This window comes from Gossypium raimondii, chromosome 3, assembly GCF_025698545.1.
Source record: "Gossypium raimondii isolate GPD5lz chromosome 3, ASM2569854v1, whole genome shotgun sequence".
Classification (NCBI taxonomy): domain Eukaryota; kingdom Viridiplantae; phylum Streptophyta; class Magnoliopsida; order Malvales; family Malvaceae; genus Gossypium; species Gossypium raimondii.
In genome coordinates this window covers 10,080,368-10,098,405 of record NC_068567.1, presented here as the reverse complement: position 1 = coordinate 10,098,405, position 18,038 = coordinate 10,080,368, and the positions used below count along the sequence as shown (strand labels likewise).

Sequence of the window (18,038 nt, the reverse complement as noted above, 5' to 3'; positions counted from 1 at the left end):
AAAAAAATGCTTTACGCTAACTTGTCACTCAGGTCTTCAACTTAATCCAATTTGTTAGATTGTAACAAAGTATGTATTGGCCAAAACTAGAAATCACATACCTTTAACCTGTTGATGCCTAATAATGTTATGTTTATTACATTTATTTAAGTAGTATGTGACAAACGTGATGGAATTTTAGTTCCTTCAAATTCTATTCCTGAACATGTGGATGAGAATGATTTGCAAGCTAAAATAATTTGTTAATCTCTATCCATTATAAACATTAGTTGAAATGATTGGAAATCTCACTCCAATCTCCCAAAATAAGTGTTATGGACTTTTGGCTTCTTTCATCTTTGACTATTGATTTATTTATTTTTATTATTTATTGTAAACTTTATTTCTTTTTATTATTTATGTGAACCACAATTCTTCAAATAAGAGTTTTAAAATTTGAATTTTTATTCTCAATTTTTTTAAACTTTTGTTACGTTTACTCAATTATAAGTTTCGTTAATATATCGATAAGTTAAATTAGTATATTTTATAAGTAAATTACTCCATTGTCTTTGTTTTGAGTTAATTTTAATGCTTTAATTTGAATTGTTGATGGATATTTGTGTGGAACATATTTATGAGTATAAAACTTTGATGCCTTGACCATTTTGTAATTTTAATTGGTTATATTTATTTTTGTAGATGAATGACTCAATATCATCGTAAAAGTCCCAAAGCAAAAAAAAAAACATTACAAGAAGCTACACCTATTTCTCCTACTAAAGTTGTCCGCACAACAAAGAAGGGAAATACTCGAATAAAGACCAAACCAAGGGCACCTTGTTGGCAACATTTCAACAAATACTCAGTAGAATATGGGGAGAATAGGGAAAAATGTAATTATGCTGATGTCTTTTATACAATGGAGACTAGGTCTTCTACCACCAGTCTAAAAAACCATTTGAAGACTTGCTCAAGAAAATCCTGAGGTAATAATAGCTCTGATCTTAAGTAAGCAGAACTTGCATTTGTAAAGTCTAGCCAATAAAATGTAGATTTGTCAACTTGGGTGTTTAATTAAGATGATATTAGAAATGCATTGATTCATACGATCATTGTGGATGAATTGCTTTTTAAATTTGTAGAAGGGGAGGGTTTTAAGTTCTTTATTTCTATAGCATGCCCAATGTTTCATTTTCCATCTCGTTGGACAATTAGAAAATGTTTTCTTGATTTGAATAATTCCATGAAAAATACATTAAAGCAATCTTTTCAAAAAGAGACAAGTAGAATTTATTTGACAACAGACACTTGGACGTCATTGCAAAGGATATCCTACATGCTTCTAATAGTACATTGGATAGATGATGAGTGGAATTTACAAAAGAGAATTATAAACTTTTTCCCAATTTCTGCTCATAGAGGTGAGAGCATTGGTCAAGCCCTTGAGAAATGTCTTCAAGATTGGGAGATTGAGAAGGTCCTTGCTGTTACTGTTGATAACGCATCTTCTAACAATGCTGCTATTGATTATTTGAGAAAGAAGTTGGTTCATTGAAAAGCTTGTGTTACGAATGGTAAAAATATTCATATGAGATGTGCGACACACATTATTAATCTCATTTTTCAAGAAGGGGTTAAGGATGCTTCTATATCTGTGGATCGAGTTAGAGGAGCCATGAGATATATTAGAGCATCACCATCAAGGTTGTCTAAATTCAACCATCGGGCAGAAGAATAAATAGTAGGTACTAAGGCTCATTTATGTCTAGATGTTCCTACTAGATGGAATTCAACTTATATGATATTAAATGTGGCTAAAAAATATAAATGTGTGTTTGAAGCTTATGTTCATAATGATCATAACTTTTTTCTAGACCTTAGTGCTGGATATTGAGTCCCCACATGTGATGATTGGGAAAATGTTCGAAGAGTTACGAAAGTACTTGAGCCTTTTCATGAACTTACATTGAAGGTGTCTGAATCATTACATGTCACCTCTAATACTTTTTTTAAAGTAGTCACAGATGTACATTGCCTTCTCGATGGGTGGAAACATTGTGGGGATTTAGACATAATGTCTATGGCTTCAAAAATGAATGACAAGTACAAGAAGTACTAGGGTGATTCAAAAGTGATGAACTTGCTTATTTATCTAGTAGTTATCTCTGACCCACGGTGTAAAATGGATTTTCTTGCATTTGGAGTCAACTTACTGTTTCCTACTATTGTAGATGACATTATAAGGATGGTCAATAGAGAATTGTATTGTTTGTTTGATGAATATTCTGCAATTGTTAGGGAAATCATCACATGAATGTTGAAGTTGAATTTAATTTTCTTATCAGAGCTCCAAGTTCAAGTAAAAATGAAATAGATCAAGTAAAATTGAAGATAGGCTTAGTCATGCAACAATATATGAAGAAAAAGCAACGTGTTGGCTTGGAAAGTAAATCTGAGTTGGATAGATATTTGGTAGAAGATTGTGAAAATATTTCAGATTCATTTGATTTGTTATTGTGGTGGAAAGTTATAGTTCAAGATTCCTAATTGTTGCGCAAATAGCTCCAGATGTGTTATTCGTTCCTATCTCAACCGTTCCATCCGAAAGTGCTTTCAGCATAAGTGGACGTGTTTTAGATAATTTTAGAAGCTCTTTGACTCCAATGGTTGAGGCTTTGGTTTGCACACAAGATTGGCTTCGAAGGTCAAAAGATCCTATCAACCTTGAGGAGTATGTGGAGGAACTTCAAAATATAGATGATGGTAATGGACTAACTTTAATCCAAAAGGTTAATTGCTTATTTTATTTATTTTATAAACATTCTCACAATTTAACTAACATTTTTCTCTTTTGATATTTATTAGAATTTTCAAAGTTATCGGAACATGAAGATGGTAACATACTTAACTACAACTTACAAAATTGAATGTTTATTTTTAATTTTTCTAGTAAAGATTTTCATAATTTAAGAATACATTTTTATTTTTGTTACAGAATTGTCGGTACTATCTACAGTGTTCGAAGAAGATGAAGCTTGAAGATAGTTTGATTTTAACTCTTTGGTATAGATATTTTGTTAATGCTTATGAAAACTTCAACCTTGCATTTGCTTTGTTTTGGTCAAAACAATTGGTTAAACTCTGGATTTTGGTGTGTGGGAAGCTTGAATTTATTTTGTTGAATTCGAGTCTTGGAGTATCACACCATGACCATCTATATCATACTTTTGGTGTATCATTTTGTTGTATCATATTTTGTGTAGTAGTGGCATGTATCCCTATATCATGCTTTTGGTATATCATTTTTTTTTATCTTGTATATAAGATAGTTCTTGACGCATTATTATGCACTATGTAGTTTACTCGAATTATGGCCATAATGATTGTCTTGTAACGTTATATATAGTTATTTTGCATGCCTAAAATAGTTCTTTACATGTAATTATTTAGTAAATTATATTGTTTATGTAGTTAAATAATATTGTACTTCGTCTACTAGTTAAATAATCAGTCTATGCAAACGCAATATTGAGTATAAATAATATGATTCGTTAACTTGACTCGACTCGACTCGAAATTTTTTTACTCGATTTGACCCGATTTGAAAAAAATTCAAATTGAGTTCGGTTACTAAAAAAGGATTCATCAACTCGACTAACTCGAAATTTTTTGACTCGATTCGACTAAACTCGACCGAATACTCACCCTTACTCCCAAATACATTTTCTTTCGTATGCTTCTTTGTTTCCTGTGCAAGCCACCCATCCAAAGATTACACAACAACTTCAAAGCTTAAATGTGAAGGTGGATGACTCGAGCTAGTCTGATGCTTCTTCTAGGGAAGTTCGATAACCTCTTAATCTTTTGTATTGGTCTACACATTGAGGACAATGTGTAATTTAAGTGTGGGAGATGTACATTATTTTATTTTGATTTGTTTTTATTCGTGCTTTGCATGTTTTCGACTTTTATGACATATTTAAAAAAAATCAAAAGTTTTCAAAAATATTTTTCTTTTATTTCTTTGATGTTTGTTATTGTGTGCATGGTGCTTGGACATGAATTAATCGATATTTTTGAATTGTGGCATGGTATTGTGGATTAAGTTCTTTTAATGTGTTAGTTTTTAATTGATGCTTGATGAATTCTTTGCTTTGTGAATAAATTGTTTAGTTAAATTAATTACATTGTATATAGGATAGAGGTAGTTGAAAAATTCTTTTTTATCCAAATGATCAATAAGAATGAAAATAGGTGTGTACATTTATGTTTCAGAAATTTTCATTATTAATTGAGATGAGTATAAATATGTTTCACTTTCGTATTTGTTGAAAATGCTAAGGGATGACCTAAGACATTATTTTTGTAGCCTAGAGCCCAAAATACTAACCTATATGCTACATTACCTTAGTCCCCAGAATTTGAACCTTAAATTGTCCTTTCTTGATGAGCCTTTATGTTTGAAACCTTAAGTCAAAATTGAGTTCGAAACTCAACCCTTCATAGTCCCTAAACTTTGTATTGCACTATCAAATGGATGTTAGGCTATGGACATTAAGGGTTAGGTAGGAACAATGTGTGGTTTATTACAAAATTTACTTGAGTGACTAGTGAAAAAAGGTTGATTTGGCTCGTAATTGATTCTTACTAAAAATTGTGCATAAAAAGAAACAAAGAAAATATGAAAGAAAGAAAATATAGTGAGGATCAAAAGCATTGTGAGAGAAAAGAACAAACGGATGAAAAATATGTTCAAAGTAAGAAAAAGAAAATAGCATAACATTAATGTCTCAAAATCATAATTTACAAAAATGAGCTAAAATTGACCCATCTCTTCCACATTATTGGAAAGATAAGGAAGGTGAGAGAAGGAAAAATAAGGCGGAAGATCAAATGATCACATTTGGTGGGAAATGAGAACAATGTTGTATGTTATACTATTCATAGTGCTTGACCGTTTTGAGCTTATCTTTCTTTGAATCTGTACCAACCTAAGCCTCAAAATGTTAGCCACTAATTCCTATGTGAGCTTAGTGCCTCCTTTTACAAACCGAAACTAGTAAAAACTTATTGTAAATGAATAAGTTGATTTCCTTCATTCGTAAATACATCATATCTTCATGTCTTATTGTGATGGAATAATGTATACAAATTTGATTTTCATAAACTACCTCTACTTTTGTTTGCTCTATAAGTTTTTGAACTAAGACGATTTAATCTCAAACCTATGCGTTTACAATGCATCAATTAGGAGTTGTACAATAACAGAACTTGGTACATAATGTATGTTCGTTCATCAAATGTCAAATAAATTCCTTTTTCAAAGGTAGTTGTTTGTTTTGCGTGTTTTGTGTGTTTACTTGAGGACAAGCAAAGAATTAAGTGTGGGGGAGTTGATCTGCCACAAATTTATGTGTTAAATTGGGCCCCGTTTGTCATTTAACAAGCTTGTTTTCAAATGTTTTCAAGTGTTTCTAGAGTTTTTTTAGTAGATTTACATAATTGTAGTTTTTACAAGTAGATTTTTGAAATATTCTTTTTTTCCTCATTTTCACTCCAAAATGGCCAATTGTGCTGTTAGGGAACTTAATGGTTGATTGAGTGTTGTAGGGAGTCATCGAAGGCCCGAAATGAAGAAGAAAACGAATCATCTACAGTGGTATTGTGATACCAACCCTTAGGTATCACAATATCCACCCCAAAGGACCCTTACTTGTAAACTATTGTAGGCATCACGATACCTAAGCCTGGGTATTGCAATATCGCTACCTAACGTGGAGAAAAATGACTATAGAGGGTAGTTTTTGTCCAACACCAATCAAAATACAACGTCCAAGGGCATTTTGATCACTAAAAATTTGGTTAAATAAGATATTTAAAGCCATTTTGGCTTAGAACAAGAGGAGGTTGTAGTTTTAGATTAAAAAGCTCTTTAGTTTTAAGGTTTTTTTCATCTTTAAGCTTAGGAGTAGGGTAGTTTTCTTCTCTATAGTTTTAGGGTTTTATTTTATGTTTCTTTCTTATTTTATTTAGTTTCATAGTTGCTAGTAGAGTTAGTTTTTGTTGTAGCTTAGTTTTATTTACATATTAAAGACTTTAAACTTAGTTATAATCACGCTTTAATCTTTGAGTTAATGTCATTTGAGTTTTCTTTCTTTTTATCTGTTAAAGCTCTCATCTTTAGTGTTATCGTTTCTTTATATTTGTGTTAGTTGTTTCTAATTTAAGTTTATCAAGTTAAAAATCAAAGCTTTCATCTGTTTGTCCAAGTTTATGTTAATGGCTTCCTTAGTTGTTTCTTTCATGTTTGTTAGCTTTAATATGGTAATGGGTAACTAAACCCTATGAGGTTGGTTGATGGAGATGTGGGTAAACTAAAATCTTTGGACAAAAGACTAAATCTAACAAATTGGACTAATTTGAATAGAACCAAGAACTTAGGTAGTGACGCCCCTAAGGGAATATCAAGATAAAGTGAGACCGAGAGGTGATCTTGTCTCACACTTATTCATTAGTCCCATATTAACTAATGAGATCGAGAGATAAATCGAACCTAATTCGTCTAAGTCAATAAAATTGAGATCGAGAGATAAAATGAAGTCACTTAGTAATTTAAGCGATTTAAGTCCCTTGTTCAAGGACCGGTGAAGTACATCAAAGTCAACAAACTACCATTAGTCATTTATTTGATAATTTCTTAGTTTTGTGTTTTTTTCAATTTAGTCCTTAATAGTTAATTTAGAAATTAGTGTTAAAAATATTTGTTTATTCTTTGTCGTACTATAACAATTAGTGAGTACCTAGCTAGACTCACTTCTTGCATATATTTTTTAATAGAATTCATTAAATTATCGACTCCTTTAGGTTCGATACTTGGAATACTTTGGTGTTTTATTGTAATACTATAAATATTACAACTAACTCAGTAACACCCAAACCTGGCCTAGACATTATGGCTGAATCTTATAAATTACATTAACGAGATGTGAAATTATTTGTTTATTTTGAAAAATAGAGGTTTGAGTTTGAAATTGAAATTGTAAAAATTCTAAGATTGACTAATTTTATCTCTTTGAAAAATATTTAGTAAAAATATATTTTTTTAAAAGCATCATTTAATTGTAATGTTGTTTGAAAACATCTAAATATGAAGGATCTTATATTATAATTATAAAATGATTTTTTATAAAGAACCCTACAATGATTTTCATAAATCTATTTAGGAAATTCACTAATTATTATTTTGTTTAAAATTTAAGAAAAACATAATTAATTTAAAAAAATGACATTATTTAAAATACTTAAAATCCCATAATTTTCCAGCATGCATGATAGTTTTAAAGTCATAAAAATATAAATCACAACCAAAATAAAGGTAAAGTCCAAAGTCCAAAAGTCCACAAAAACACAACCCAAAATCCAAATAGTTAAAAATCCAATAAATATCCATGATGTAAAATTTTCTGAGTGGCTCCACCATGTGTTGATCCAAGTCCTATGTTTGAGTGTTACCTAAAAGGCTGAAACACTAATGGGGTGAGCTTTTTAAGCCCATTTTAAGCCCAGTGTGAGATTAACACAAACTCATTCACAACATAAAAATATACGATACAAAGTCATAAAATCACATATCTCAATATTTCATAAGCATATGGTGTCTGATCATATCAATGCATAATTCATAAAACAATGCAGATTTTAGGAAACCGGTCATACCCATCTCCGCTACACACCATAATCGAGTTTACCGAGAACTCGTCTAACCAACACATCAAATTATGAATAGTGTAACTGTAATACCCCAAAAATTACTACAGTAAGAAAGTAAGATTTATTCTTGATATGGTAAAGTAAGAAAATAAAGTGACAAAAAGGAAAATTTTGAGTTATCTCAACTTTGGGAAGTATATTATGATATATTAATTCAAGAAAGGACTAAATCGCAAAAGTAAGAAAAGTTTTTTGGCAAAAGAGTAAACACTCAAAATTTGAGGGGTTGAAGTGTAAATATGAAAAAGTTGAAGGACCAATAGTGCAAATATTTTAAGGGTGGAATGATCTAAAAACTAAGGAAAATGGATGAATTAGGACCAAATTGAATAGGTGAAGAATTATGAGGGACTAAATCGTAATTTTACCAAATTAAGTTATGACTCAAGGATGAAATTTTACAAGATCATAAAGGGAAAAATTGTCAATTAGAAAGAAAGAGAACTCTAGAGGTCAATGATGATATTAGAGATATTTTGATGATATTTTATAATTATTTAATTAGATAAATATTATTTTATTAATATTTTAATAAGATATTTTATTATTATTTTATTTAGTATATGAGGAAAGAAAGATGAAGAATTCTCTTCATCTTTCCATGCACCCACGTGAGAAGAGAAGAGAAGAAACAAAATTTCTTTTCTTTACAATTTGGTCATTTTACCAAAAAATTCACCATTTTCACTTAGAAATCAAAAAAATTTCCATAGCTACCAAGAGAGTAAAATAATAAGGAGACTATGGGGAGCTAGAATATCAAGTTAAATTCAAGAAATAGAAGCTGGAGGAGAGAGAAAATCAAGTTAAAGATTGAAATCAATAGAACAAGGTAAGAACATCAAGATTTTAATATATTTTTAAGTTTGATATTATTAAAAAAGCATGAAAATGATGTTAAAGTCGAGTTTTATTATATAAGGTTCTATATTCTTGATATGTTCGTGAAGGGAAATAAGAGGAAGTGATGGGAAATATTGTAGAGAAAGGAAATGAGGGCGTTATAAACTTAGTTATCAACATTTTACACTAAAACAGTTTTGGACAGCAGCAATAGTCTGACTTTGAAAATTTATCAAAAATTGTAGAAATTGAATTAGAGGTTAATTAAAATATTAAATTAAATCCTATTGAGTCTAGTTTTACATAGAAGAAACGGTGTAAGCAAAAGAATTTCACATTATGAGATATATGAATTTTTGTGAGACAAGGTCGATTGATTTCGGTTTCCTGTTCGAATTTGGAAAATCATAAAAATTGTAAAAAATAATTAGGGTTTAAATTTATATGTTTAAATTTTTAATGAGTCTATTTTCAAGATAAATAAACAAAACATCATTCAAATCTCGTACTATGAGATAATTACTTTTTACTAAAGAAAGGTCAAAGTGTCAAACAATGAGCAGGGATAAATTTGAAGATTTTATTGTACTTATTATCTAAATATTAAATTATGAAATTTTATGGTAAAAATATATTTGAGTCTAGTTTCAAAAACATCAAGATGATCTTAATTTAGAATTTTTAGCTCAAGATATAAATAATTTAGTGATTATGGCTCAAGTGGATGACTTTGATATGAACATAAGTAAATGGTGGAATTATAGATAATATTATTTATAAGCATGTTATATACATTAAGGATGTGAAATGGAGAGGAGAAAATATATGAATATTCAGATAGCATGGGTTTACAATAAAATGGTTAATTTGCATATTTTAGGCTCGGGGACTAAATTGAATAAAAGTAAAATTTTAGGGAAATTTTGTAAAATGTTTAAAATGACTAAATTGCATGAAATGAATTTTTATTGTCTAAATTAATATATATTGAAATAAATTATTAATATCAAGTGGGTCTAGAGCTTTAATTTTGTTGTATGATGATATTATAAAGTGATTTTGTAAATATTAATGTTAGTATCAAATTGTGAAAATAGTTAAAATATTAGGTTTTGGTATTAAATTTCTATTTTATTAAGGGTTGTATGATATCCTAGAATATTTGGATAAATTATTAATTGAGAAAAATTATTTGATTTGATAGATTAACTAGTTAAGGGACTAAATTGTAAAAGTTGAAAAGTTAGGGTAATTGTGTAAATTTGAAAACTTGGAGGGTATAAATTGTGAAATAAATTGGAACTGAAGTATATGCTAATGAATGAGTAATTTTATATTTTAGATTAAGGGTCTGTTTGATTGCCAAGAAAATATTTTCCGTAAAATGATTTCGGAAAATGTTTTACTTTTCGTAAAATGATTTCTTGGAAAATATTTTACGGTGTTTGATTGAATCATGTAAAATATTTTCTGCTGCTTGGCAGATTTTTGAAAATATTTTTGGAAAAGTTGTTTTACATATATTAATATATATTAATAAATTTTATATTTTAAATTATTTTTACATATATTGCAATGATTTATTTATAATAATACTTAATTATTAAGCTACAATATTAATCTTTATAAATTGAAAAAACTAATATCAAATAAATTATTTGTAATTGTGTTAAAAAACAAGTATTGAATAATTAAAAAACAAGTTCTTGGAAAATCGATAAATGTAAGCGGTTTTCCTAAATGAAGGAAGGAATGAAGGAGGCGATAGAGAGGAGAGCACGGAAAATGTCTTATGGAAATTGAAAGGGTAAGACATTTTCCTAAAATGTAACCCATTTTCCTTGTTTTGGAGTTCATTTTCCAAATGGAAAATGTTTTCCGCCAATCAAATTTGGAAAAGTTGGAAATGATTTTCCGGAAAATCAATTTCGTCAATCAAACAGACCCTAAGATTCCGTAGATACATTTAAAAAAAGGAAAAATAATAGAATAGTCCCTGAACTCCTGCAATTATTACAATTCAATTCAGGTAAGTTCATATGTTTAAACTTTCATGATTATGTGTTAATTTAGGAATGGTATAATATATTTATTCATATTTTGTTGTTGAAATTAAGATTATTGTAAAAGTATGAAAACGGAATTGAATGTTTAAAATGAGTAGAACGCATGATTGAGTATGAGCGTTCCGTGGCAAAGAAAGAATTGACAGATAAGACCATGGTTGGACCATCAAGTCGGCAACTCAAAGGACGACACTTAAAAGGCTTCTCCCAATAAGAGCTTTGATTCCCCCTTAAGGTACCAGGTATGATAAGGTAAGGCATGTAAGGCCTTGGTTGATAGATCGATCCCTTGTAGGCGTACTTTCCATAAATTAATTTCTAAAAATATTGACACCTCTCCCACGAACTTGTAGTTCGTATCCACATCAACCGAGATGTTTCCTACAGGAGGCAAAACTCCAGTGTGGGACAAGACGTTCTATTGAGGGTCCAAGACCAACCTCCCTTGAATAGAATTGAAAGATAAATTTATAAGTAAATAAATTTTGTATACAAATTTTAACAAATTTGAGTATTTATATTAAAATTTTTATTTTATTATAATGATGTAATGTACCAAAAAAAAGAGGCTTGTAAGGGGTTAATTTCGTAGCACAGTAGGGTCTCATATGTTTACTTTCTCTAGTTAAAAATACACTTGTACTCTAGTTATGTATAAAAGTACAATAATAATAATAATAATAATAATACAAGTCCCAAATAATTAAAATTTAAACGAGCTCAATCTATAAAGGACTTGAACAGAGAAGGACTGAATTCAAATTCCAATGATCCAAGTCTAAAATAAACCCTAATGGAATCCACCCGAAGACAGTAAAGCCCCTTGTACGTAACTTATGGTTAAAGCACTGACTAGTGTGACTAACCCATGGTTTTAAGGAATAATATGAATGAATAAACAAAGAAATCCAGATTCGGTCTTCAACTTATACCTTGATAATATTCCCATTGTCTTTGTTTTTGGACGGCACATTTCCCTCCAATTTCAGGTATACTATCCGAATATCCAAAAGTATATCTGCTCTGATTTCTTCAACCATCTCCCTATCCCTACAAACCAGACAAATTACATTACATGGATTGAAAAAAAGAAAAAAGAATTAAAACCCTCCTTCAAAACAAAACTAAATCTATACAATCATTGGATTACACATTTCTATCCCCCAGGCCACGTTTCATGTTTGAATCAAACCACACCCCATCAAGATTTTCAACCTTTTTTTGAAAGTCATATATATACACACCATTGGAACTCCAAGAGAGTTGCAGGCTCAACAATGGAGGGCAATACAACTCCTCATACACCGTCTTATGTGGTTATCGCATTCGATGCAACTAAGGATCATAATGAACGTGAGTTTAGAATTATCATCAATCATATACGAGTTAGAGGAGACATTCTGCGTGGTGGGGATACGCTTCTTATGCTTGGAGTTTTGCATAGAGTCACTCACCCTAGTAAGCACTCTTATCTTTCTTCTTATATACCTATTAATGATGATTTTGATGTTTGTGTTTGAGTATATTGATTTATACTTTAAGTGATAAAGCAATCGTGATGGCCTACAGATTTTTGTTGAATCTATTAGGTGTTGGATGAAATTACATAAAATACAAAATATGAAAGTGGGATATATATGATCAGTCAAATTAACTCACTGTTTTATCCTTTTCTTTTCCCCGGTTTGGAATAGTGGGTTACCAAAGCAAACCATGTCCAGAATCTTTTGGAACAAGCCTTCGTGCCATGGAGGAAGAACTCTCAAACAAGGTTGATTCATATGTTAATTTGCTCCACCAAAGTGCTGAAGAATGTGAAGAGCAAGGGGTACTATTTATTTCTTCTTCTTTTTATTTTTGCATACATACTATACTTACACAAAAAAGGTTCATTGTGGATTCAAACTCTGTTCATGTACTTTAATTGTGGTTTTGTGTATTTTTCATGTTTAGGTGAGCATTGGAGTTAAAATTACAGCTGGGGTTCCCATAAAGAATGTTGTTCTACAAGAAGTGGTTGCCTCAAAGCCAGCATGGGTTGTACTTGATAGGTAATTAGTTTGCAACCATCATTTGCCTTATTTATAGTTTCATAATAATTATTTGTTTTCTTTGGAAAATGAACGCTTTTGTAGTTTAATTCGATTAATTCATACAGTAACCTTTAAAAGATGACATTGAACATGTCTGGTGTTGGATACGATATTTGATTGTATGGTATATCTCTGGTTTTTCATTACTGATGACATTCAGTCTTAGCAGACACCTCAGACGGGATTTGAAGTTATACCTTAAACAGATACCTTGTAAAGTTGCATTAGTTCAAGACAGCTTGAACGTTGATGTTTTGAGAAACCATACAATAAGTGAACCAGATATTGGAGACCAAAAGGTGTACTCCATGTCCAAGTACAAGTCTGTACCTCCATCCAACTTTCACTTTACTGAAAATATCGATCCTTCGGAAACCTCATCAAGAAGATACTCCTTGTCCACGAGTTACTTGGAAAGCTCCAAGAGTGGCCTCTTCACCCCTTCATCTACATTGAAATCAGAAGAGCATAACTTTTTATCTGATTTTGGTCCTTCTTCTAAGCTGGAAATATCGGGTAAGCAAGCAATCTTGGCAATTTTATATGAATAGACGCTATGAAAACTAGCTACGAGTATGTATCTGACAATGGAACATCATTTCCTTTCAGATACATATACCAAAGGAGGAAGTATGCTATTTGACACACCAAATATTATCCAAAAGCAGCAAAGGTATGGCTTCCGCAACAAATCCACAGGATCACCTCTTCTTTGTGTTGCTTGTGGACTAAGGACTGAACTGTATATCGAAGATTCAAAGGCATTCACTTACACTGAGATTCAACAAGCCACTGAAGACTTTTCAAAGAAGAACTTGTTAGGGGAAGGTGGATATGGTCATGTATACAAGGGTAAGCTCAAAGATGGACAGCTGATTGCAGCAAAGGTCCGGAAACAAGAAAGTACACAAGGATTTGCCGAGTTCAATTCCGAGGTATCTGTCTTAAGTTTCGCACGTCATAAGAACATTGTGATGCTGCTGGGTTATTGTTGCAAGGAGAACCTCAACATTTTGGTTTACGAGTATATATGCAACAAGTCCCTTTACTGGCATTTATTTGGTAAACTAAACATATCTTTACAGACCCAAGTATTGATTTATGTGTCATTTCATCTTTACAAAATTTTCTATATGTTTTGGAATTGTGGATTTTTTTTCTACAGAGAATACAGAAAATGTTCTTGATTGGCATCAAAGACGTGCTATTGCAATTGGCACTGCAAAGGGTTTACGTTTTCTGCATGAAGAATGCCGTGGTGGTCCTATTATTCATAGGGACATGCGTCCAGGCAACATACTTCTCACACATGACTTAGTCCCTATGGTCAGTTAAGTCCTTTAATCAACTAGGGCTGGTCCTATTTTTAAGGCCTAATAATCCTTACTACTTAGCCCATGTAATTTAGGTGTCTTTTATCAGATCACATCTTCATACCCAAGTTCGATTAACATTACAGTAGACTGTCTGCTAAAGCGAAAAGATTCTTAAAACCTTAAATGCTGTCTGTTTTAGAAATTTATATGATAATTAGCATTTTCTATGGAACTGCATGCTCATTGAAATGATTGTGTTTTTACACACAGCTAGGTGACTTTGGTCTAGCCAGATGGAAGATAAATGATGAAACACTACAGACAAAAGTTCTTGGAACATTTGGGTAGGAGACTTCTTTTCTATGACCTCTCAATTCATTTTCAGACTGAGTACATACACCATTGATATGCCAACTAGTGTAAAATGGACCTTTGGTTCATGTAGATACCTTGCTCCAGAGTATGCAGAGAATGGGTTTGTTTCAGTGAGGACAGATGTGTATGCATTTGGGATAGTTCTCCTACAACTAATATCAGGTCGCAAAGTAATTGACTACAAAAGCGAAGGACAGCAAGTATCTTTGAGACAATGGGTATGTAGGTCTCAATGAGTGTTCATATTTTTTTTTTTTGGCAATATTGATTAGTTTTACACTTGTACCGTCATGGTGTTTGATCATTTAGGCAGAACCACTGATCGAAAAGTTAGCACTACATGAGCTCATTGATCCTCGTATTGAAGAGTCATATGACACCTATCAACTCTACCTTATGGCTAAGACAGCTTACTTATGCGTGCAAATGAACCCTGAAATGAGGCCATCAATGGCGGAGGTAATGACCCTTTGATACCATATCATATACTCCTCATCATAACTAATTTTTTATGTTTGACATGGGTATACATGCTTGATTTTCATTTTTAAAATTTTCAGATTATACCTTTATGCCCTACCCGAGTATGTGTTGAACACATATTATATGAATACTTCAAAAAAGAAATGAATAGTACGAATAACATCATGTTTGATCTTGTTTTTGCAAAATCTTGTTTTAGATTAGGGGTGAGTATTCGATCGAATCAAATAAAAAAAAATTTAAGGTTTGAAGAAGTAAAAGTTTTAAGGGAAAGCAAAAAGAAAAAAAAAGTTTGGGAGGGTTTGAGGGGAAGTAAAATTTTTTAGGGAAAGTAAAAAAAAAAAGGATTTTGAAGGAAAGTAAAAAAGTTTGAGGGGAGGGGTTAGGGGAAAGAGAAGTTGGAGGGTTTGGTATTTGGTTTGCTCAATTTATTTGAGTTATTTGAATTTGAAAATTTAATTCCATTTAAATTCGAAATTTAAATAAAATTCGAGTTGATTCGATTAACTCTGTACTCGATTAGAATAATTTGAAATTTAAATTTTTTTCAATTTTTTGGAGTCAAACAGAATTTTGCTGACCCCTACTTTAAATAGTAGTAATGAATTGATGGGTTGCCCCACAGGTATTGCGCCTTCTGGAAGGAGAAGCCGATCATTTCCACCAATTGAAGGAAAAGGCAGTTCCTCAATTTACAAAACGATGAACAATATTTACTTCAATTACTTGCATTTAGAATTTCATCTTAGATGTCACTGCTTTTCCAACATCAACATGGAAAAGGGTAAAAAAACCAATGTAATATACTGTTTTTGCAGTCACCATCTTAGTGACATTTAAAAGACTGTTACAGTCAAAACATCTCAATATATACAGATATAATTGTCGCATTAGGAGTACTGCATTAGAACCATAGCCCTACAAACAAGTAGGATCTTCAATGTAACATGCTAGGCATAACGAAGTTTTGAAGTGTGAAGTCATTTCATGCATAGTGACAACAGTACTGGGTATTGGCTACCATGATCGGTCTCGAAAGTTCCAACAAGACAAGAATAAGATAAGGCTTAGAGGGGTTTTATGAGACACTGAAAACCTGTAATTTGGTTCTGTATGTTAAGACCGAAGTACAGTGCTTCCCACAAGGTGGGGCTTTGCTTGGAAATCATTAGCATTTTCAATTCCATTAGCGAAAAGAACCCAAGGCGTGAGAGCCGTCTAAAGTGTTTACTTTACCAATGTTCATGGACCCTGTCATTTTTCGTATGCAATTGCAATGGTGAGCTTTGTATGAGTTACAATTATACAAATCATTATTCAATTATACTATTTTGTGCAATTAATTACATATTTACACAATCATTATCTAATTACATAACTTATTATAATTTTTTATAATACAAAACATTATCCATTTACATAAATAATTACAATATTAATAACTTTTTTATAATTACATAAAACATTATCTACATGTTGATTCTTTTTAGTTTTAGTAAATTAAATATTTTTATTGGCAATTATCAATTTGAGCCAACCATAATCTACATGTTGATGCTCCAAATGTTCAAACTAATTTACATATATCGTTCTACTCTTAAACCAGATTTTACGTTCTGTTTAGATAAAAATTTCAATGTATTTTAGTCATTGCGGTGTATTTTGATCTGTTTCGGTCAATACCGACTTGTATCAATGCATATTGACTTGTACTAGTTGGTACAAAATTTTGATATTTTAAACTAACTTTTAATTATTTCATCTTAACCATTTAATTTTTTACATCTACATTTAAATTAGTAGTTATTAAATTAAATTATTGAATCTAATTATTAATTTTAAGCTTATAGTTACAAATAAATATATTTATATGGATGTAATTGAGATATATGTGTTTGTATATATAATATATAATTTATTCTTTTACCAAAATAATATATAATTAATTAAAAATTAAAATTTAGACTACAAATATATATATGTGTGTGTGAAAAATATTTACATGGATATATATATTATCAAGAAATTAAAAATTAGACTATAATATATATGTGAAAAATATTTAAAAATATCGGTAAACCCAAAACAGTACACTAAAACATGCCAATACAGATACGTACTAGTGTCACGGGGCTAGAGTTTTCTCTTGCGATCCGTGCGGCCTTAGGCGATCCGTTCGTCCAAACTCGCCCAAGTCAGCCTTAACTCAAGTGAGGATTCCTTAAGAACTCCTCCAAGGCACCAATTGAAGAGCGGAAGCGATTTGTGCCAAAAGAAGAACAACAGAAAGAATGCACACAAGGTGTTTGAGTAAATGCTCTCTATTCTCTTATTCACAAAGAATAATGAAACAATTACAGGAGTCTGAGTACAAATGAGGGGGAGGCTCTTTATTTATAGTTGAGCTCCCCCAAAACCGACAGTCAAGATACATTTACATCGACGAACGAGATTTAATCATATCCCTTAATTTTAGGGATTTACAAGATAAGCCTTATCTAATCTAATCTTTAAAAGATATGATTCTATCTTCTAAGATTAGTTACCATATTAGCCTAAGTTACCATCTCTTCATTATCGGGCCAACCAGGCCTCAATCTGACAGGCTTGTCCAATAGCTCTTTGAATCGGGTCAGTTCTCGTAGGCCAAATGATCCCCATCTGAGAAATAGACCTCCATTGGATGCATTTAGTGCGATGGTCACGGGCTTTGAAATGCGGCTCGTGACACTAGTACCAAGATAATAATGATATGCCCACTAGTACGGTATAGACTACCTTATTGTAAAGGGCTTGTTTATATGGTATGCCCATTGGTATAGTACAGACTGAGTGTGTGATTGAGTTTCTTGCCACTTTAGTTGAAAGATAAATGCCTGAGACTTATAATTTCTTTTCCACATGGTGAAGCGACAACAATGTTGGAAGATGTAGCTCTACTAACAAGCTTTCTAATCAACAAAACAGAGGTATCTAAAGATACTTTGTTCTATCTGTAGGCAGTGCTCTTCATATCAAAGGCATATTCTCTAAGAAATGACTGATTTCAATGGTTGCCAAGTGAAATAGAGGTTTACCATTTACTCCAAGAAAACTTAAATCTAAATACG

General features: G+C 31.3%; 1 protein-coding gene across 1 annotated transcript; it reads left to right on the top strand.

Annotated features, from left to right (window-relative positions):
• The first annotated feature begins 11,687 nt into the window (after positions 1-11,687).
• LOC105797110 (PTI1-like tyrosine-protein kinase 1) lies at positions 11,688-16,169 on the top strand. Its single transcript, XM_012627046.2, has 10 exons — positions 11,688-12,119; positions 12,356-12,489; positions 12,615-12,712; positions 12,924-13,270; positions 13,364-13,816; positions 13,920-14,080; positions 14,341-14,414; positions 14,516-14,663; positions 14,755-14,904; positions 15,554-16,169. Exons 1-10 carry the CDS (start codon positions 11,939-11,941, stop codon positions 15,632-15,634), a joined length of 1,827 nt encoding a protein of 608 aa, XP_012482500.1. The 5' UTR covers positions 11,688-11,938; the 3' UTR covers positions 15,635-16,169.
• Positions 16,170-18,038: the final 1,869 nt, after the last annotated feature.

Excerpts from the sequence above, each read along its gene's own strand:
- LOC105797110 (XM_012627046.2), top strand. The coding sequence starts at position 11,939 with ATGGAGGGCAATACAACTCCTCATACACCGTCTTATGTGGTTATCGCA. Across the intron at positions 12,490-12,614 it reads AAGAATGTGAAGAGCAAGGG|GTGAGCATTGGAGTTAAAAT; the intron begins GTACTATTTATT and ends TTTCATGTTTAG. Across the intron at positions 14,664-14,754 it reads AAGTATCTTTGAGACAATGG|GCAGAACCACTGATCGAAAA; the intron begins GTATGTAGGTCT and ends TTGATCATTTAG.